This window comes from Drosophila grimshawi, unplaced genomic scaffold (assembly GCF_018153295.1).
Source record: "Drosophila grimshawi isolate 15287-2541.00 unplaced genomic scaffold, ASM1815329v1 contig_78, whole genome shotgun sequence".
In the NCBI taxonomy this organism is placed as follows: domain Eukaryota; kingdom Metazoa; phylum Arthropoda; class Insecta; order Diptera; family Drosophilidae; genus Drosophila; species Drosophila grimshawi.
Window position 1 is genome coordinate 443,790 of NW_025063616.1, and position 22,566 is coordinate 466,355.

Here is a 22,566-nt window from a genome sequence, read left to right on the forward strand (position 1 = left end):
ATTTAATGGTCTCGTTCGTACATACATATGCATTTGTCTGTTGTGTGAGTGAGACAGCGTTAGTATGTTAGAAACTACACCACCTGCCGTCAAACCCACCCCACAATGTCTTTCAACGTCTTTCATTAATTTCCTTTTTATATCTGCTTTTTATTTAAATCCATACAGGGTACAATATTTTTTGTCTTAAAATGGGTAACCATAATGTGGCTTTCTAGAACTAGATGAGCTATTGTGAACGTTGTACTATATTTCTATAATTTTTTAATATGTATTTCGAGGATAAAACATAAAAAACAATCGAGCGAAAATGTATCTTCAGCAAATTTGATAGCTTTGCAAAGGATAACATAATGTTGTCAGGAAATAAGAATCACATAAAGTGTATTTATTGATCCTGTACGGCCGATTCGAGTTATTATTTACTGGAGAGGGACCATTGTTTCTCCTTAAAGAATGAACAAGCTTTTTATCTTTATCACCACATATAAGTATGTTTCTTTCTTGACATATTAGAGCGTTATTCAGGTGGAAATCGATGCGGATCATAATAATTGATAAATCGATTGCCTGACAATTGTTATGGCTCTGTCGTCGTGTATCTCCAAAAGCAATACACAAAAATCGCATTAGCAGAAAGGTTCATCGGCAAAGATACAACCACTAACAAAGAAAAGGATCGTCTCTGAGAAAAGCGTCATTGGCCACTTGGCGAAGGGGGTGCAGATTGTCTACCATGACTTCTGTAAAAGCAAATGAAGAGAAGACTAAAAGCATCCAACATTTCCTGAATAAGCGACACGTAATGCTTGAGAAATATTTGTTTTAAATATGTCTTGCTCAGCCGGACACCAGGCACCATAAAGGGCCAACAGACATCTGTATAAATTCGACCTCCTGGAGAAAATATTACCTAACCTATTAACCTAACACCCGTAATGGTGTTCGAAAGATGTACAAAGACATGATTTTTAAATTTTTGAAATCATCTCTAAGATTGAAAACAGCGCTGGAATTGTTGACCTTTTAGTTTTTCATTCAGTTTAAGGATTTTGGGTACGTTGCTTCCAATTCCCAATTTTTTTTAACTGAATATAGAAAATGTAAAAACGGAAAAGTACTGGGCGTGCTCAAAGTCAGGAATTACCTTCTTACATATATGGTGATATCGGTGATCCATATCCAAAAATGAAATATTACAAGATGTTCATTCTATGACAATATATATGGAACTCCCACTACAACAAAATTTTAGGAACAGAGCAATAATGACAACCCTTGTTGTGATCACACACCAGCATTGTCTTACAGATGAAGTAAAAAACTTATCACATGGTTTCTACGTTGATCACCGTGTTTTTTAATTTGAGTTTAATCTCATTGAATTATTCGCCTATTTTTTTTTACAAATTCTCTATGGTTCTAAATTTGTATCAGATTGTTGCCGATAGCCCCCTATCCGATCTACCTTAGTATAGTGTAGTCGAAAAATGAGAAGGAAATCTACTAACCAAAGAGCTAGCCAATCTCTCCATATGCATGACACAACTAATTTCTGGGGCTTTTTCTATAAGGTGATCAATGTAAAAAATATTGTTTTTTTTTTTAAATGATCAGGGCTCTCAAAATGTTTTTCTGCTTTAGCAAACATTATAAAGCAAAACATAAAGTTTGTTATTGTAAAAAGAAAAAAGTATTTCATTATGTACTGGAAAAAAATTGCAATTTATTTTCTGTCTTAAGCTGCCTTTCAAAATTGTATTCGTAGTGTTATATAAACTTTCAAATAATGCAGAAGTTTATATAACACTTTGTGCTTCAAGGTATTAAAAGGTGGAGATAAACAAAAATTACATTTCCACTTCTATTCTGAAGACTTGATATGTACTGTTAAATTTAGAATCGTGTAAATCTGAAACTTCAACCAATAATTTTTGCAAGTGCTTCTCAAAATACAAAAAAGAAATGATAATACCAACATTTTTTACACGTGGGCAAGAGCAGTGTGCTAGATTACTTAGTCCATGCTTAAGAGCATTAGCAACAACAAATGAGAAATGATTAGATTAGATTTAGAATTCCTTCTTTAAATCTTAGACGGGATTCGAAAGAAACTAGCAGAAATGGCGCCACAAATAGAAAATGAATTTTATATTTATTTATTTCTTTATTTGTATGTCTTTTGAAGTTAATTTGTTCGATGTTAAACGTGAATATGTATAAATTATAGTTATATACATATCATTTATTTTAGATATTCAAATTATAGATGCATTTCCATTTTTTACATATTTGATTTTCCGGAAAATGTGGCTTATGCTGTTGCGTTTAGACCTTTGTACAAGATAGGGTTTTGTATAAGATATCTGTATAAGTACGCGAACTCTCACTTTTGTTGTAGTTTTTTTTACTAACACGTATCTGCATTTCGTTCTTAGCTTGTCCTTGTTAAAAAAGGGTAACATATTTCCAATGAGTTTTGAAAGTTGATATATATGCATAAGTCCGTGCTGGCAAAAGTGTTCGATTTTTATGCCAAGCTTACTGGATGTCAGGCAAATGGATAAAAAGCTATATTTCTTTCGAAATTTTAAAACAAATCTCGCCAAGTGTTCCTCGACCTACTAATAACTTTCCTTCACTTTAAATTAAAGGATTTCTTTAAAGACCTAGGGGTATGCCTAATATTAGAATGCGCTAGTCGGGAGAGCTTGTCTACGATATCTCGAAACCGAAGCTCTTACTTATTATTTTATTTAGTTATTAGAAATAATGATGTAGGCAAGTATGAATGAACTTATGCTTGCATGCATTATATGTATATATGTAAATGTGATATGAATATTCCACCCGTGTTTCTCAACTGTTTTGATTAAATTTTTACAGATGGATATTGTTATGTACACCCGAATATATGTTTACGAATTGTTATCGGTTTGTACCGATATTCTCCAAACGGGGAAACTGATCCAAAAACGAAATAAACTTAATATGCGCGTCTTATACAAAAAAAGTTGAATACTCTGGCTCATATAATCTTTAAGATCGGCGGGCTCATATAAATATCGACTCTGCTTTTGAACGTCATAAACAATATTAATTATTATTATTATTATCTTATATAATCGGATGCTTCTTCGACCTGCTACATACTTTTGCACAACTTAATTTTTTTCTACCCATTTTTAATTAGTTTGCGGTAGAAATAAATGAAAAAATTATAAGTCCTAGATGGGTACAACAATAACAGCAGAACATCCTTTCGGTAGTAGTAGACTATATCGTTGAATATTTTTTTTGAAAATTCAGATCCATGACTCCTAAAGCTACAACTCAAAATTGCTCGGTATTCTCTGATTGCCTTCCATGAGCTCGAGAGTCTTTTCCAAAACACAAATGGAAACTGTGGGTACATTCAAAATTATTGTGCAAGTCATTTTACTTATTATTAACTTTTAATCTTAAATACTTTAATATATTTAATGTGTGACTATTTAATAAATCTATTGATATGCTGTATTCTTAAAGCGGTTCGAGCGGACCGGATGCGTGGCGGTCGCAATAAATTTGGACCCATGTACAAACGGGATCGGGCGCGAAAACTGCAAGTGATGCGTCAGCGGCAATTGGCGTTGCAGGCGTTGCGCAGTTCGATGGGCACGGACATAAAGCCGACGCCTCTCTCGCCGGGCTATCAGCAAGCATATCCAAATATGAATATTAAGCAAGAAATTCAAATACCTCAGGTAAGTGTGGGATCGAACAAGCAACTGAAACAGACTCACTGATATGCTTTTTTCTTTTTATATAGGTATCCTCACTCACACAATCGCCAGATTCATCACCCAGCCCCATTGCAATTGCCTTGGGTCAGGTGAATGCGAGCGGGGGCGGTGTGATAGCCACGCCGATCAATGCCGGCAACGGCAATGGTGGCTCCTCACTTGGCAATGGCAACAGCAACACCAACAACAACAACAACGGCACAGGCAGCGGAAGCGGTGGAGGAGGGGGTGGTGGTGGAGGAGGCACCAATACTGGTGGCAACAACAACGTCACCGATGGCCTGCAACGCAATGGAAACAGCAGCAATAGCAACAGCAACAGCAGCTGCCACGAAATCGGCACTGGATCTCTACAGAACTCAGCCGAAGCGAAATTGTGGTATTTACATCTAACTATTATTCAGAATAACCGAATCCACGCAAATAATTAGTATATATGTATATATCACGTCTACATATATAGCAACCGAAAAAGTCCAGTTTTATTTTTATTTTTTTGTAAGTGCAACAACATCTTTGATTTGAGAACAGACTAAAGATCAAAATTTCGGGAATGGCTCTAAAATGAATTCATGATTATTAGCCATTTATTCTCCAAAAGTAATCTTAAAACTGTTTAGTACTTAATATTATTTATTGCCTAATTGTCTCAAATTAGAGTGATATTTACTGTTAGTTATTTGAGAATCGTCATTATTGACACAGTAAACTCTCTTAACGCAAATTTAGACTCATCTATTTATTATAATATTTGTATTTTTACCTCACACTAAAGCTTCGATTCTGGCACACATCCATCGAGCACTGCAGACGCGCTTATTGAGCCACTGAGGTGAGCAGTTGCAAGTTACGAAAGCTCCTGATGGATTTTTTCTTATTAAAAGAGTGCTTTGTTTTTATTATTATTAGGGTCTCACCAATGATACGCGAGTTTGTGCAATCGATCGATGATCGGGAATGGCAAACGCAACTTTTTGCGCTACTGCAGAAGCAGACGTACAATCAAGTTGAAGTGGATCTCTTTGAGTTAATGTGCAAAGTGCTTGATCAGAATCTATTCTCACAAGTGGATTGGGCAAGAAACACCGTCTTCTTTAAGGATTTAAAGGTATGCCAAACATAAATCATACACATGCGATTCAACATACATGCAGACACATAAATACATGGACACGTGTACATACATACATATATATCTACTTACAACCACAACCACACAACCACAAACCGGGCAATCGCCAGTCACAAGCGACCACAACCAGTTTTTAAGCTAGGGGCCAAGTCTGCAGCAAGTTATGTAAAACGTAAACCAACAACGCACACGGCTACGGAGCAGCAGCGCTGCGGCCGCGACTGTGACTGCGATGACGGGTACTTAAATCTGCATTGAATTTCGATTTCATTTGGCGTCTGACCTACTTAGCAACCAAAGCTGAACCAGTCAGACCTAGCAGCGATGACAGCGGCTGCGACGCGACGTCGGCGTCGATGTTGCTCGTCAGTGACGCAACTGAGCGATGCCGCTCTCACACAAAAGTAAAGAGAAAGAACGACTTGAAACACAGCCAAGACAGAGAAAAACGCAACGCGTGCTGAAATCAAAAGCCAGCCCCATCAAGCAAAGCGGGTTTCTGTAAAATGTGTATAGGAAATTGATTTAATGAATTTCCATCCTTATGATAAGTAAATTTTATTGTGATTCGATCACAAATTGTTTTTGTTTATAATAGCGCTTACTTACTTAGTAGGTAAGTGTGTACAATATATAAATCCATTAGAAAGAATCGAGATGGCCAGATCATTATTTAACACATTTGAGAGGCATCAAATGTATAATAGTAAGACGACCACGCCCCTTGTGCCCACATATAATTAATTAACTTATTAATTAATTAACACGTATTAATTAATTAACTAACTTTCGATAGAGAGAATATGTTTATATACTCTACTTTTGTGCAATGTCTGCCATGCTCTCTGTCCGTCTGAGAATCCGAATCACAGAGCTGTTTGCAATGATCACACAATTTTCACTCAAACCCGAATGTATATTGTGTTTGTATGTGACCCAATAATTATGTGCATAAGCACGGATTGATCGATTGCACATACGCTCAAAACTATCATTCTGTTTGCTCCATGACATTCAAGTGTATGAATCACAATTTCAGGGTGATATATATATTATAAGTAGCCTACATTAATTAAAGAATCAAGTACATTTATTTAATATTTCAATCTCACTTGGATCCACTATTTGCAGGTTGACGATCAGATGAAGCTGCTTCAGCATTCTTGGTCCGATATGCTCGTGCTGGATCATTTGCATCATCGCATTCATAACGGTCTGCCCGATGAGACTCAGCTGAATAACGGTCAGGTCTTCAATTTGATGAGTCTTGGTCTACTGGGTGTGCCACAGCTTGGTGACTATTTCAACGAACTGCAGAATAAGCTGCAGGAACTGAAGTTTGATATGGGCGACTATGTTTGCATGAAATTCCTAATACTGCTAAATCCAGGTGAGTATTTTGTACGACAGATTGCCGCTCACGGGTTGTCATAAATTGCTTCTTATTCCAGATGTGCGAGGCATTGTGAACAAGAAGACCGTCTTGGAGGGTCATGAGAATGTTCAGGCCGCGCTGCTGGATTATACACTGACGTGTTATCCCTCAGTTAATGTGAGTGTATTCGTGTATTATGAACAGAAAATTTCAACAATTATGTAGTTTAAGTTTAATCAAGAAAGCACCCTGCAGATTGGAGTCTTCTGACCAACATTTATATTTAAAAAAGTCAAATCCCATTATTTTTGTTGCTGACATCGCACAGGAATTATTTTCTGTTATTTCCTAATTACCTATTAAAAACTATATAAAATATAATTTATTTGAAATGGAAATTATAGTTATGTAACAGGTAGATGGACGAATCATAAGATTCATAAGAAACACATATAAATATACCATTATTCTCTGCTGATTCGTTAAAGCCATTTCCGACTGTCTATCCACTTGCTTGAATATGCCGATCTCTGAGACTAAATGTTCTGTAGCCTATTTAATCCTTTCTGTTCTAACTCTCCATGTGCTACGAGAATAATTTAGCTCGAAGAAGATAATAATTTTGTTAATTTGAAGCGCTTTATATTTCCCTAACTATCTTCTTTATACTTTTAAATTTATCTTGGGCGTAGGATATTGTAAGTCTTACCTTTCAAATTACAGATACATTGGAAATTTATCTGCTGTTCCCTTTTATACAAACTCTTTTTTCAATTACTTGGCATCCTTCTCGAACTTGGCTCCATTACGAATAGTTCCAGCTTGAGACATTTTCTGAAATTTATCTCGCTGGTGAATTTTACATTTCCCATACAGATTATGTGTATATATACTGATATCAGTATTAAACCCAGTCAACCATGAGCTTTTAATTGTTAAGATTCCCTTCCTTGTTCAGATCCTCCTATTTAAGAGGCCAGACTCAAGAAGCGCTGATTTGGTCAACTACCTCGAAAATGATTCTCGATAGCTATTGACCTTCCGTCATATTATCACATTCTCATATTGTTATATATATTGTATATTATTGCCAGACACCGATCGCCTGGTTATTATACTCATCAACCGGATGATTTCAATTATATGCAGTTTTATTGCTTTGCCAAACAGTTGCATCTTGATTCTTTCTAAAGTTTATTGTCAGTCTATTTTTACCACCCAATATAATTAACAATATCAATTTGAACGCGTATCTTGGAGTTCTTTTTGATACCAAATAAATTATTAAAAATATCCTTTCCAATTTTTTTCTCCTTCAGTTCTATTCTTGAATACTGCCCTGATTTATGGTTTCCTCAATATAATAACTATCAAGATCGAGTTGATTCTGTTGATTATGCTCTGCACAATCCAAAGCTTCTATTTTCCCGTCTCATATACTCATGACTTTTCAAACATTTAACATACGCCACGCACTCTTTACTTGTACCCAGCCATAAAGAGCATTCATAATAGCACATAAGTATTTTTATATTAATACATACATTCAAAAATACTCAAGCGGAGAGCTTTAGTCAATGGTGTGCATCTTCTTACCTGACAAAATTTATTGATTGTTGATCAGTTTTTGTGCTTATAGTCCGATAATAATTATATTGAAATGGATTTATACCATAAGATTGGAGATTCTATTACTTTTTGTTACATACATGTTACGCAACTTAATAAGAAGAGTGGACATTTATCAAGGTTTTTCTTTTCAAAACATTGTGCATGTACCCAAATGTTTGGTCTGAGTTAACTCTCACTGCCTTTGCCATGGTCATATAAACAAAAATGTACATTTCTATTGCAGGACAAATTCAGGAGGCTACTGAACATCCTTCCAGAAATTCACGCAATGGCCGCACGGGGAGAGGAACATCTCTACTCAAAGCATTGTGCTGGCAGTGCGCCCACACAGACGCTGCTCATGGAGATGCTGCATGCAAAGCGGAAAGTGTAAGCAGGCAGCAAGCTTAATCAATTCCAGGAAAAAAAAAATTTGAAAAAAAGAAAAGAAAACGGCAAACAATCGCAAAAAATATAAAGAAAAGAATGAAGTCTTGTTTGCCATGCGAAGAACATGAATTATACATATATGATGGAAATATGAATATTTGTATGTATAAGGAAGAAAGATCATCACTACCACCAACAACCAACTACCACATACACACATTTGTTGATTCAATGTTTATTATTATTATTATGTTTATGACTAGCTTTATTTGTATGTTTAAATAATTAATTTGTCTTAATTTAAGTTGTTTTAATTCTTTGCCGTGTCCTCTGATAAAGCAGTTCAAAAACAAAACTAAAGTAAATTACGCAAAACTACCTTTCTTTAGAACATAACACAGATCATAACAAATTGAATTAATTAAAGATATATATATTTGTATATATAAATAATATGTAAAGAAAATTTGAGTAATTTTAACATTGTCCCCTACCCTCCCTCTTTCTTTATATGCATGTAAGATATGTTAAAATATCTCTTACAGATAAAACTTTTGTTATATGTTTTACCTGCTATTATTCGCGCCAATTGTCTTACATAGTATTTGCGTCTACTCTAAAAAGAAAAACTAAAGCAAAGAATATGATAAATAAAAAACGTTTTAGGTGTTCATTAAAGTATAACTACAAATACACATATACCTATATTTAAATGAATTATTGTACATTTTTTGTCTTTAAGTCTAATGTTTAAAAAACAATGCAAACAACTACCTTCATCAAAGGAAAACAACAACAAAATCGAAAACCAGAGCAAGAAACTCTCTTTAAAAAACAATGAGATATTATAAATAATTATAGCATAGGTATATTACAAAGTTTGAATGTTTGTAATTTTATTGTTTTAATGTTTAACGTATAAAGCTGCTTATTTCTAAAAAAAAGAAGAAACTAACCGTAAACCCATAACATATTGTATTTTATTTCTGAGAAGCAAATGCATGTTAAAAGAGTACAAGCGCTTGAATATCCTTGAACATATATATGAAACCGTTATCCAATCTAAAGTAATTACATGTTTAAAAATTTATGCCAAATGCAAAGTAGCTTACAAAATATTTTTTCCAACCAACATAATCTTGTTTGTTTTTGTTTTTACTACATGGAAAACAAATTTAGTACCAACATTTTTTGAAATCGTTTAAGTTCATGTATATCTCCTTCGATTTATTACACATTTAATGTCAAAATTATGGATGCTCTTTCTGAAAGAATATTGAAAATCTAAAACCAATAAATGGGCAATAATAAAAATCGAAATTCTTTTCAGTAGAAATAACAACTGGATGTTCAGTTCAGTTCAGAAATATGAGTAGAAAAGGGGGATAGTAGCTTGAAAGAACAAACAAGTTTGAAAAAATCAAGTTAAACTGTTTGGATCGAATATTATTCTATATATGTTAGCTAAAATTTTTAAAAATGTATTTTAACTTGTTTTTTTTTGCAAAATTAATTTTTTTATGAAGGCCTCAGTTTTCTTGGCATTGCGCTTAAACTAAATGTACCTTATAAAATTAAACCCACATACATAAATTAAGTGCAGTAAAATTAAAAAATTAAAGGCAGCATGTAAAAAATGTTTAAATAATAATTTTAACAGATAATAAATAAGCTAAATTTATGCATGTTTTGAATATTATTGTTAGACGCAAGAGTCGTGGGCATAAGAAGCGAGTCATACAAATACCGAAAGATAAAAATCCTTGTAGGTTCCTCCCCAGGTATTCATGTATGTATATGTTAGTTCTGTATGTATTGTAAAATGTATAATATCTAAAGGAAACATTAAGTGAAATTAAATGAGCAAAATTTGGGTTAGGATAAGATTTGAGCGTTATACATATTTATGTATATGTACATATGTACTACGTTTAACGTAAGTGGTAACGTGTTTTTTAAAACAAGTTAAAGAAAGATATATATATATATATATATATATATGGGACATACTGTGCGGTTCTGCATGAAGTAAAAATGTGTAATGGGTCTTATTATATAGGCAATGACGTTAAGTATGTTTATTGTAAAATTGATTACGATGTGAACCTGTTATTGCAAATGAAAAGTGATTTTAATTATTAAGAAAACATAATATAATAAATATAATAAAATAAATATATAATATACATTATTTGTTTTATTTATATATATAATACATATATATCTATATAAATAAAACAAATAAAAAATGTAAAACAAAGTATAACAAATATAAATGGAAGTTATATTTGGATAAAAGCTTATTATGCATATTGAAGTACACACCACATACCCCCACACAGCCGTTTTAAGTTTTTAAATTGTTGAAGCAACCAACCAGAGGAATAAAAACAAAACACCACTAGCTACACAAAACTACATGCATAATCGTTATGTTTATTATTATTACATTAACACATTAATAGCATCTCAGAGATGTTTCGAAACGAGCAACCAACCAACCAACAAAAAAAAAAAATAATAAAAAGTAATTATATAAAAAAAATCTGGCTGTTCTGTAGAAACAACGTTTTTGACATTCTGAAGCTCGTATAACCATACTAGCAGGTAATATTAGTCTCAAATTGTGTATTTTTTTTTGCAGCTTTTGAATAATAAGGTCAAGTTTAAATAATGCAAAATAACAATTTTGCTCTTTGGATTTTGAATAAGGTAAAAGAAGATGCAGTGGAGACTTAACATTCTTGGTACATACACTTATTTACAATGATTTTACTTATATAAAAATACTTATAATTACTTACAACCATATTTAGCTAATGAATATATATATATATTAGTGGTTTATCTAGATGCGGTCGAGTTGAATTAACCAAGTCCGTAGCACGTATGAATCCTGTTACCGGGGTACTTATTTGGAAATTGTAATAAAAATGTATATAATATTTTTATGATGTTGATCATTTTATGCCAAAATATTAGGAGTAAAATAAAAATACAGGTTAAAAGTAATTAGAGAGTGCCTTGAATATCTTTGTAACAAACAATTCTTTCACAAAATAACTTATTTTTCAAACAATACTGCTTTTGCTAATTTTATGAAATAATTATCCGATGTGGCCGACCCAAATCATTATCGATTGTAGCAAAACTATGTTTATAGTTTTATTAAGGTAGCTTTAAAGCTGTGGGACTAGTAATGTTGCTCAACAATATATTTATACTGAATGGAGTCGCGAACGTTTCCTCAATGCCTTACACACTTAATGAGAAAATTAGAATTCCCTCTGCGTGTGTATTTGAAGCAGCTGCTTCTGGACCACTGAAAATAAAGCCAATATGACGCAAACAAAACGATGCTGATACTTACAATTTCGTTTTGTTATTCATACGACTGCCGATAACTGTGGAACACAAATATTTCTGATTCCGCGGTTCAGGGGTTCTGTTTCTTTCCAGTGCCTGTGACTCGTATTTTGCTAATTTTCAACGAAATTTTAGATAGTACTGCACAAGGACTTTCCAAAAATATAATGGGCGATCTAAGTTGTAACACAGAAAACAACGGGCACAAATCCTTTTACCATTTAGCCAATTCGAACTCACACACACACACACTAAATGACTTCGCACAACAGTTTAAAAATCTCGTGTCTATTACAGCCAAAGACAAAAGTGCACATTTCAGTCCCGTTTTCCTGCCTGCTCCGAGAAATATACGCCAACGGCTCACTCGACTTTTCATGTGGTTATATGACAGCAGATTCCCAGTTCAGATTCGCGTAAGCCACTATATGCATAGGCTCACCGCCCACGTTCTTACAAGAGAGACATTTCACAAGCTACATATAACACATATATATATAGTATAATGAATCTTCACAGAATATTATATTATTTCATATTGGACAAAAAATCGCTAGTATATACTTGTCAGTATAAAAATCTCTTGCAATAATTGCTTCAAAAATATGTACGTCTGTCATAGCTTAGATGAACGGGTATGACTATATCGATTCATCTTGGTCAACAGTAGATACTCAGTAGATATTGTCAATGATATAGGATGCTACTACTTTTTCTGATTCTAATTCTAACCACTACCTAGAATATTCGTGTGGAACTTGCACCGTGGATTATGGTTTTATAATGAGTAATTTGTTTTATTATATTGCTGTTGTATTGCGTGAAGGTAGCTTATAACCAAGCTTCTAGGACATGTTGAAGTTTTGCGTAAAATCATATTCAATAGTTGGTATAACTGTTTGCACAAATTTTAAAAATATGATCAAATATAAATGTACACCGAGTTGGCCGCCGCCCTCCTCAACAGTTTGGATGATCTTTTTCATAATATCAGCATGGCGACAGGGGTGCACCGATGCCATATTGGGACCTGGCAAATGGGGATGCGATTCCATGGTAACAGTCTTTTTGGCATGATCCTGCGATACATCCTCGTACATTTGCTCCACATTAAGTGGCTTCCGCTGCTCATCGTAGCCGAACACCCATAGCCGAGGCGTCTGGTAGTACTTATCGTACGTGATGTGCAGATCGTAGGTGCGCGTGCGTAATACGGAGTCCCCGCTACTAGCAGTCTCGCTTGCAACAACTGATGCTGTTGTGTTGCATGGACGTGTTTCTGCCTCTTGCTTTCGTGTTGTGGTGGCGACTGCGGGATCAACAAGATCTAGCATGCCGCTTTCTTCAAATGCATCCATGTCAATGGCCTCATCATCGTCATCATTCTCGTCATTTGCTGCCGCTGTAGGCAACATCTTGTCGGAATTTGGAGTGTGCATTTCGTCCTGAATAAAGACCATAAGTTTTCTAATTTTTGTTAGTAAGTACTATTTAATTTGATACCTTGCTCTCGTCTAGCGTTAATTCGCATATTTTGTCATCGAGTTGATTGGTGCCGTCATCGTTTAATTGATGTGTCTCCACCCATCCACCATCGCCGGACTCCTCCTCTACCAGAGTCTCTTCCCCCACATACTCCATTTGTTTGCAGCGTCGATAGCATGGCACATTGCGTGTTATCAGAAATTGTTTATCTACATTTTAATAAGGTCTGAATAATTTGTTGTAGAACATATAATTTGCATTTACCTTTTGGTAAGTATGGCTTTGTTTTATTTTCATCACCCGCTGCCCACTGCCAAGTGGGACAGTGATGCACCAAGTGATCACCGGCTGCCACAAAGTCCTCTGGTGTTAAGACTCCAGTTTCGCGAAATTTCGATTCCTAATTAATAATAATTTTAAGATTAATTTCTCAATAATGGACAGTTGAACACTGCGCACGCGTCAGCGCCCCTCACTAAATGTATTAATAAGTAAAAATTCACTTAAGTAAAATAATATTTTGTGTATTTATTGTATTGTGAGTTTGCACAAAGTAAATTATTTATTAAAGCTACATAAATCCTGGGACTCAACTAATCAAACATAAGTTAATACTTGCCTTTAGAATTGGTGTCAAATATTCTGCCACATTAAGCGCTTTGCCTTTTACTGTATTTAGCACGCTTTGCATTGCTGATAATATGAGTATTTGCTTTGTTTTTCTACTACGGTAAGACCTAATGCGTGCTAAGCAAATATGTATTATTAATTTCACTTCTTTTCTCTATTTTGCTATGCGTGTTCACTGTGTAACACTGCAGTGCAGTCGTGCCAGTGTTACCAGAGATTCAATAATGAAAATAGCTATATGTTCCCAAAAAAAGAGTTGCTGCTGTTAAATATCAAAAATATTTATATTAAGTCAAATATCAAAGTCTGCATATTGTTCTAAGCCTTATGAGGCAGGTGATGTTATATACTACATATATGTTATAGTTACCAATAAAACATTAGTATTTTTTTTTTTAAATGAGGGATACAGAGCTTTTGAAAAAGTAATTATGTTTGGGCAATGCAACTCAACACGGACACGGAGTGATACCTTTTAGCACTTGTGATGGCAAGAGTATCATGCGTTTTACTGTTTAAGCCATATAATTATTTATTAATGTACTCCTTAAACTCATCGTTCAATACTTGATAATAGATAAAACACAAAATAAAGTCCATTTTCTCAAAAATTGTGTATCATTTCTTGCTCTTAGGAATATTAAAAGAAAATTGCAAAATCGCTCTTGGCAATGCTCCAAATGTCGAACAGATAACTCTCTATATTTACTTCAATACATTTGAGAAAATATTGCCAATTATTGCGATAATCACAATAGTACAGTTGATCTAAGCAAAAATTGTCCACACTTGTAGCCCGATTCCACTATCAACATTTGTTACATTTTGGAACGTGTACAGAATGTAAAGTTTCTGTATCTACACATTCTGAACTTTCAACATTCGCAGAGTATGTAGTGAATTTTAGAAATTCGCTCTGTATCGTGTGTTTGCGATGACTTATCGGACTCCTTATTGATGTTATAAAAAGTATGGGAACATCAATGTCACGAACAGTTGATATTTCAAGGAATTAAGGGCTGTTTTAAAATACATTTGAATAATAACAATAATTTTATAATTCAGGGATGGGCGAATTACGAAACCTACCAATAAGTTGGAGGTCCTACCACGAGGCAGTCGAATGAAAATTGAGTGCACTTAGGTCTGCGCAATAGCCCGATCCGCTTTGTAATTTCAATCAAGTGCACATTTTGCCACTCACACATTATCGCATACGGAGACTCATAATGGAATTTTCAAAAATAAAACAGTTTTATGTTGCCTTCACACTCATCCAAGGTTGTGCACGGTCCACTAACATTGTTGTTGTTATTATCGCAGACATTAAGATATCTTTTGGACCTAGTAGAAAAAGTCTCTACCTGGTGGCACCCGTGATGAGATCAGGTCTTCACTAGATAAAATTGTCGCAGTGAAAGCAAGGCAAATATGACCTGCGTTTGCCCTTGCGTTGGGTTCATGTCATCACTCTTAGCACAGGCAACCTAGAGGAGAGAGCATAGGACGACAATACGATCAATATATTTTATATGCGTAGTTGCAAATAAAGATTGCAGAATCTATTTCATTATTATATATTTTACAAATTCTTCAGTGATTTGAACTACCGCCGAGTGCTGTCAGACAGGCAAAACAAAACAAAGCGTCTGCCATCCCTTTCACACTCAGCAAATCTCTTTAACCACCCCTATTTATTTTTCATTCTATTTCAATCGCACTCGTGTATTCCTGAGGCTGGTGCCTGAAAGTTCATAGTCGTTTTTACGTCTCTTGTATTGTGGTGATACATACAGAAAGAAAACATCGAGTACGAATTTGCAAATATCGAACAAATCGATACTTTGATTTTTATAATCATCACTATCTACGAGATGCCATAAATATTAAAGACAAAATGGGTCCAAAATTTCTTCTGCCTTCGCCAAATTTCAATAGAAACAAGAAAGAACCCGAAAGGATTAACCTGCATTACTTAACTCCATGTGGTATGACACTGCTTCCACGCACCAAACAGCCACCCCCCATGTATGGAGCACGTGGCAGCACTGTGCCCGCAAAATATATTAAACATGATCAACAAGTAAGACAAATTTCACATTTAAGTAAAAATGCGTTACTTCAGCTTTGATCACAGGATACCAACAAGGCTCCAACAACATTATATACACCATCGCCGACACCCGAACATTGTGCCAACTGTAGCATGGAGTTGGCCACAGACCATGACATGAGGCGACATTTGGATCAGCATGAGTTCTGTCCCGCTGAGGATTGTAGTTTTGTGGCCTTGGCCAGTGTCATGGAGCGACATATTGAGGCAAATCACATAACAGGCTTATACAAAACCGTAAGGAAAGTGTGGACTCCTGAGGACATTTCTGCTTGGCGTGCAGAACGATGCAAACGGTTATTATTAAGATTTAGATTAAGTGTATACACAATTAAATACTATTTATGGCGTTGCAGGTTTCCCACTGCGACCAATGTTGAAAAAGCCAAACGCGCAAAGGAGCAGCGCGTGAAACGAGGTGAACGATTGGAATCTTCTAAACCACATTTTGCTAAATCGGGCGACCGACGACGCAGCGGTCCACTAACAAATACGAATGATCGCAAAACGCAAACTAAAAGGCAACGGCGTACTGTAAAAATGGCAGTTGGGCAAATTGAACAGCAAAAGGTACGAATGGAACAGGAAAAAAGAGATACTTCGCTACTCGAGGATGCCGTCTATCTTAATCCAACCTTAGTGCCCATTTTCCCAGGCACCAGTCGAATGACAGACTACGAGCACATTGAGGCAAAAGTCAAATCCAAGCAAAATGCATTGAGTAACATGTTGGGCATGTATGGAACGGACAGCGATGATGATGATGAACCGATAGACGCAGAGAATACTGTAGAAGTAGTTGATTCGCCTATAACTGTAGTAAATTCAATTATTAGTATAGACACAACGAAAGAGCAACGACAAATCAAAACAATGTTGGTGGAGCTTACGCAAGAATGTTCTGCCAAGACATTAGTAGATACAGACTCAATGAATGTCTCCAGCTCATCAGATGAAGGACCTGAAGAATTACCCATTGAAAGAAAAGTTGAAGCATTTTCAGCTCCCAGTGCACCGCAAAAACTAAAATCATCAACTGATAAAATTGAACGGAGCTCAAGACCAACGACTAGGCATAGTTCTGGACGCGAGAAACCCATTTATGGCCTAAATTACAAGCGAGCGCGTGAGACGAGCAAGCAAAATACAATGTTGTCAAAGCTGCTGGCGTCTGATATACGTCACGAACGGAATGTCCTCTTGCAATGTGTGCGATACGTATGCGAACAAAACTTCTTTGACATTGGCAGTAGCGCAATTTCTCTCACGACTGAAACCATTAATATTAGCAAAGATGTGAACGCTTAAGCAAACGTGTAATGCGTATAAAAAATAAATATAAATTTAATTGAAATCGTTTTGAATTAATTTGTTGGCAGGCCACCACCAGCATCTGCGCTAACTGCACCGCCAGCACTATTACTGATACCCGCTGTACCGCCATCAGCAGCTCCTGCACCGGCAACGCCACCACCAGAAGCATGTTGCTGATGTTGCTGAGCCGCGGCTGCAGCGGCAGCCTGCTGTTGTTGCTGTGCGGCTGCATGTTCTTGCTGCCGCTTCTGTTGTTGTCTGGCGGCATGCGAGTGTTTGGCCTTCGTCTCTTCCAGTTCTCGTACCCGGGAGCGTGCGTGTTGTATGCGATGCCAGGCCATTTGTAAGACTTTGGCGGACGCGTATCCGGAACCCTCGTGCGGCTGACCGGTGGATACTTGTGTGAGGTAGTTGATTTGTTCAGAGAGCTTGGACTCAACACTAGATAGGCTTTTTAAAAATTGTTGTGACTGCGTTTCGGCACTCTTTTGTGAAGACTTTTCCTTGCCGAGCTCTTGCAACGCTTGCCCTTTTTGAGATAACCAAATTAGATTTCCGTATAAATACACATTTGACTGTCTTACCTGCACTCTGCATGCATAGTATAATGTCTTTCTCGATTTCATCTAATGCGTGTATTTTGTCCAATGGATTCATTTTAAAATGAAGACAACTCTACTTTTTTTTAATCACTTTTGAGTAAAGTGTTGCAGATTTATAATTTGTGTTTTGACCATTCTCCCATTACGCCGACATCTTTGAATGTACCTCTGTCATTCACTTTAATTCTGGATTCACACAGAGCGAAGCTAATCATTTTCGATAATGAATAATGATCTGTAAATTTAGACCACACAAAAAGCTACACAAACATTTCACATCACTAGGGGATGTTAATAATTCATATGGATGCACTCAGTTTTAACGATATTTTCTGACCACCACAGATAATATTGGACATTCACTGCGAAAATGTAAACAATCTCAGGGCGGAGAATACAAATTACAAAATTTTAAATCGCGGACAATCACGAATGTAACTAGAAAATATTGTTTTCAATTTTATTATTTATTTTATTTTAAATAAACAGTATTTAAGAAGGCAACAAGAAACTGCATTAAATGACACAAAAAAAAAAAATAAATAAATGGATGTCGAATGCAACAAGAGACAATTTCGTCTAGCCAAGAAGTTTTTCGAGCAAGTCTGCCGAATTTGGTGAAAAAGATTATGCCAAGAGTACTGGTGGTAGAAATGTCAAAATTGAAAACCATTCATTGAAAAATAAAAAATTTATAATTATAACTTATTTGATTTAAGAAGGTCGAATTTGTATACCATGACTTTTGGCTAATTATAATTTATTCTCCGTTGCTCTGTATACACATTAATCATCTCAACCCTCTTTTCTTTAATTTCCTCGTCTTTATTGCTTCCGATTTCTATCGTCCTGTCCAAATCGACAATCAGAGCATGCAAAACAGTAATAAGCATAAGCACACATAAGCAACATCCAATTCCTTCTCAAAGGTAAAATTGAATTCTCTTTTTTTTTTTGCTTAACAATGTATTCGTAAAGTTGAGTCCGAATTTCGTAAAAGACTGCCGAATTGAATTTTTTTATGTACCGAAATTATCGAATTGATGGCGTGCTTGTAACTTGTTTAAATATTGCAATTAAGTGTTTCAATATGTATTTGATATAAATTTTATTTGACACAATTCAAATTTAAAAATAATATAATAAATTCCTGTTATTCATTCCCAATACCAAACCATGCGAATTTGAAGAACTGTCTGGGCAGCAATAAACAATTTTCATAAAACTCCGTTGAATCCCGGTCAATGTGCCAAACCATAAAGCCACTCCCACAATTGATTTGCTTATGCAATGTATACTGTAAGCGATCAGAAAAATGCATCTTGCACTTTCGACACTCAAATGAATGGTCCTGTGAATCTGCTCTCAGAAATCGGCGCAAATTTCGAATTTCATGCATGCCGCGAAATTCACCTTCTACATCTGATAGAATAAGAAATGTTGGTGTGTTTGCCACATCCTCGCTCCTGAGCAGATATGGAACCGCATAGAGCTCCTTTGTGCTTGCGCACACACGCAAGCAGTATAAATTCACTTTTAATGAGTCGGTGAAGAGTCCATTGCTCATGTAGCTGTCGGTGAGCAACGCAAGGTCCACAGCTGATGCGTCGTTGGCATTTAAAAACTTTGTGTCGTTTTTTAGACGGTATTGCAATGGCAGCTCGAGTTTTTCGTTCCACTGCCGCTTTACAAGAAGTTTTATGCGCTTTATGGTGCATGCCTCCAGTGGAACTCGTTGCTTCATCAGCACATAGTTGCTTATTTTCTCAAGTAATACCGAAAACACCATGTCCACCGTATCTTTTATATCCAAATAATGGTTTATTACAACAGGTATGCTCTCGTAGTACATAAGCTGCTTGGTCGCTTCTACATAGAACCCAACGGTTATCTCCAGCCGAGTGGCCTCGTAGCTAAGAAAGCGCAATAGCTGTGGCACGGCTTCCATACCAGCTTCCAGCAAAAATTCATTAGTGCGTCCCACTGCACTCTCATCGCACAGAAAAAAGGTCTCAATGTGCTCCCGTTCGATGCGCTTGAGCAGGAGCTTTTCTGTCAATCCTAATTTAATGTGCTGATCAGCTTTGTCATCCAGCCAATGATGTCTATAGGGCTCGTCTGCCCGTACGCGACTGAGACAGGTCGGACATTCTACCCCGAAACGCTGATGGCGAAAGATCCGCATATTTTCCATCATCTCAAATATGAAGCGCGAATGGTTGCGACTTGACATTCTGAAAATTAAATATTGACTGACATGAGGATGTGATGTGATATTGAGATTGTATAGAAATGTCACGCAAAACTACATACGCCGACAAAGCTGATATGAAATAATGAGAGGTACCTGCTCAGGACCATATTTGTCACTTTACCTGCCAGACCTTGCAAATTCTTTCCTTTAGGATATACAGTGTCTCACAGCTTATTTCGGCAGTGTCTTAGCAAAAATTTTAATTGCCTGCCATAAACTAATAATACAATATTTTTCAAAAATTCCAAAGACCTATTGCAGGTACATATATTAACCACCATAATGACTATATGACCCCCATAAACTGGGGTTTTCCCGCCGGCTGGGCCGGGTTATGTAAAAAAGTACCTTAATTTATGGTCACGGCTTATTTCCAATAGTGGCATTATGGACACCTGGGTGCCATAAAACCCGGATTTTTTACGTAAGGTTGATTATTTTCAGAATAAGTAGACCAATCCTTCGTAGTCAGTTTAGTTATATCCTGCATCTCGGGTGCCACCAGCCACCAAGGACTATGGACAAACGGACTACCATTGAGCAACGGAATCTCATCCTGGAACACTTAAAGATTGGATATTCACATCGCCAAATAGCTAAAATGGTAAATCTAAGCACCACAACTGTATTCAACATCATTCGGCGCTTCGTCGACGAAAATCGGATAGAGGACAAGGGCAGAAATGCACCAAACAAGATTTTTTACCACGACAACGACCAGGACAACAGCCAAGCATAAGTCCGGATCAGTGCAGTCCTGGCATATCTGGAACTGCCCCCACAAGATAATTCCACAGGCCCAGTCTCCAGACTTAAATGTTATTTAAAATTTGTGGGCTCTGCTGGAAAATACCATCCGGAATCACAGATCCGATCTCAAGAATGCTCTGCTGGATGAGTGGAGCAAAATCAGTCCAGAAACGACCCGGAAGCTGGTATCTTCCATGAATAATAGGTTAGGGGAAGTTATTAAGGCTAAATGATATCATACTAAGTGTTAACATCCTTATTTAAGTTTTTATACGCCTAATATATTACTTTTCTAAGACTGCCGAAATAAGATTTGACCTGTATTTTGGATAAGATTTCAGTTTTTGACTAATTTTAGTTAATTAATTAATATTTTAATGAAAACTGAAGTTTCCTTTTCAAACGTGATATAACATAAAACAAATTGACATTTATACATTTTGCGTTTGTTTCTTTGCTTAAACTTTATAGCACTTTAAAATTTTTGCTAGACACTGCCGAAATAAGCTGTGAGACACTGTATGCATATGATAGTAAAATTTCTACCTGAATATCCCAGTATTTTTCGTCACTTGTGGGAAATTCCATACTCTAAATAACCTTCAATTACTCCCAAGCATTAGACATGAAAACAAATAAGAACGCCATAGGATATATCCCCTCGTTTGACTAGGAGATACCCCGAACACTGTTTTTTACCCGAGATACGTCTTATGCTAGATTCATTGAGTTACGTCAAAATTTTTTGTATGCGTCTGTAAGGTTTTGGAATGCCGAAATTTCAGAAACGTTGCAGTTGCAGGGGAGCAACTCTATACATTATTTGAATCACAAAATAACCAACTAGTCGGAAAGCATTGTCTGGACAGATTGTAATTATTTGTCCATTGCTCAGCACTCTCAAGTAATTTCAGCAACAAAATCGGAAAAAGATAGATTAACTTAAAACAAAACAGCAATAATGACAACAAACTTAATTCTTCTAAGGCAGAAAAGTTACACAATTTTTTAAATATCACAAAGCAAACTTTAACTGGTACAAAAATGAATGTTTGCACCAAAGATAATTGGCTGAAAAGACGTACAACTTCCCTGACCCACCAGGGCAACGACCACAAATTTAGGGGAAATATTGGAATCTCCAAAAATTGTTTATTCCCTGTTGAGTTCTGGTAGCAAAGAGCTGTTCACCCTTATATTTTTTATAAGCTTTCGTTGAATTTCAATATATTCAAAATGTGAAAAATTAGGCCTTTGCAATGCCGAGAAATGGTATTTCCTAACATTTTTTTTTAATATGAAAGTGGGTTTGGTGTATATTGTATAATTTCAACGTTTATCTTGAATTTTCATACGAATAATATGAAAAGATAGGGTTTTTGTGCTAAGCAATTTTTAAAACGGCCGGATCTGTTAGGAAAACCGACTTTATATCATGTGCATATTGACAACCAGATCAGAGAAGCGACATCATCAAATTCCTCAAAATTACCTCAGTTGACTATGAGGCTTATGTCGAAACTTATTAGCTGTAAATCATTCTTGGAAAACAAATTTCACTAATTAACAAAAAGCACAAGTATGGCAAAAATACTGTTTTATGGACAAATTGATATCGATAGTCTAGAATTATTAGACGCATATTTTTAATTGCTACACTTCTCGCCACTATCTGTAGTTATTTGGCATTATTGTCACAACTAGTATTTCTTCTTATTAAATTTTTAATACGATAGCTTACTTTCGCATATCGATTACG

The 22,566-nt window shown here is 35.8% G+C and overlaps 5 protein-coding genes across 6 annotated transcripts in view; 2 read left to right on the top strand and 3 right to left on the bottom strand.

Moving 5' to 3' along the window:
* Positions 1-9,000, top strand: part of LOC6557703 (nuclear hormone receptor FTZ-F1) — a 42,881-nt gene extending 33,881 nt beyond the window's left edge. The window contains exons 1-8 of one of the 2 annotated variants that reach the window (XM_032742840.1): positions 3,382-3,409; positions 3,529-3,746; positions 3,812-4,164; positions 4,561-4,617; positions 4,695-4,893; positions 6,049-6,307; positions 6,369-6,469; positions 8,148-9,000. In XM_032742840.1, the coding sequence (XP_032598731.1) occupies positions 3,397-3,409; positions 3,529-3,746; positions 3,812-4,164; positions 4,561-4,617; positions 4,695-4,893; positions 6,049-6,307; positions 6,369-6,469; positions 8,148-8,297 (1,350 nt within the window). In that variant the 5' untranslated portion in view covers positions 3,382-3,396 and the 3' untranslated portion in view covers positions 8,298-9,000. Of the gene's footprint in view, positions 1-3,381; positions 3,410-3,528; positions 3,747-3,811; positions 4,165-4,560; positions 4,618-4,694; positions 4,894-6,048; positions 6,308-6,368; positions 6,470-8,147 lie in introns of those variants that run through there. The other variant, XM_001985632.2, reaches the window with a different exon arrangement.
* A 3,429-nt stretch (positions 9,001-12,429) lies between these two features.
* LOC6558584 (ubiquitin-like-conjugating enzyme ATG3) lies at positions 12,430-13,981 on the bottom strand. The gene is made up of 4 exons (XM_001985633.2): positions 13,764-13,981; positions 13,409-13,544; positions 13,163-13,353; positions 12,430-13,104 (listed from the first exon to the last, which is right to left on the bottom strand). Exons 1-4 carry the CDS (start codon positions 13,833-13,835, stop codon positions 12,505-12,507), a joined length of 999 nt encoding a protein of 332 aa, XP_001985669.1. The 5' UTR covers positions 13,836-13,981; the 3' UTR covers positions 12,430-12,504.
* Positions 13,982-15,649: 1,668 nt separating this feature from the next.
* LOC6558202 (nuclear fragile X mental retardation-interacting protein 1) lies at positions 15,650-17,241 on the top strand. The gene is made up of 3 exons (XM_001985634.2): positions 15,650-15,857; positions 15,912-16,183; positions 16,244-17,241. The coding sequence occupies exons 1-3, from the start codon at positions 15,672-15,674 to the stop codon at positions 17,193-17,195; spliced, it is 1,410 nt and encodes a 469-aa protein (XP_001985670.2). The 5' UTR covers positions 15,650-15,671; the 3' UTR covers positions 17,196-17,241.
* On the bottom strand, positions 17,187-17,916 carry LOC6558447 (mediator of RNA polymerase II transcription subunit 11). The gene is made up of 2 exons (XM_001985635.2): positions 17,786-17,916; positions 17,187-17,730 (listed from the first exon to the last, which is right to left on the bottom strand). The coding sequence occupies exons 1-2, from the start codon at positions 17,856-17,858 to the stop codon at positions 17,252-17,254; spliced, it is 552 nt and encodes a 183-aa protein (XP_001985671.1). The 5' UTR covers positions 17,859-17,916; the 3' UTR covers positions 17,187-17,251.
* A 1,008-nt stretch (positions 17,917-18,924) lies between these two features.
* On the bottom strand, positions 18,925-22,563 carry LOC6557935 (protein terminus). The gene is made up of 2 exons (XM_001985636.3): positions 22,549-22,563; positions 18,925-20,037 (listed from the first exon to the last, which is right to left on the bottom strand). The coding sequence occupies exons 1-2, from the start codon at positions 22,554-22,556 to the stop codon at positions 18,957-18,959; spliced, it is 1,089 nt and encodes a 362-aa protein (XP_001985672.2). The 5' UTR covers positions 22,557-22,563; the 3' UTR covers positions 18,925-18,956.
* Between the last annotated feature and the right edge of the window lie 3 nt (positions 22,564-22,566).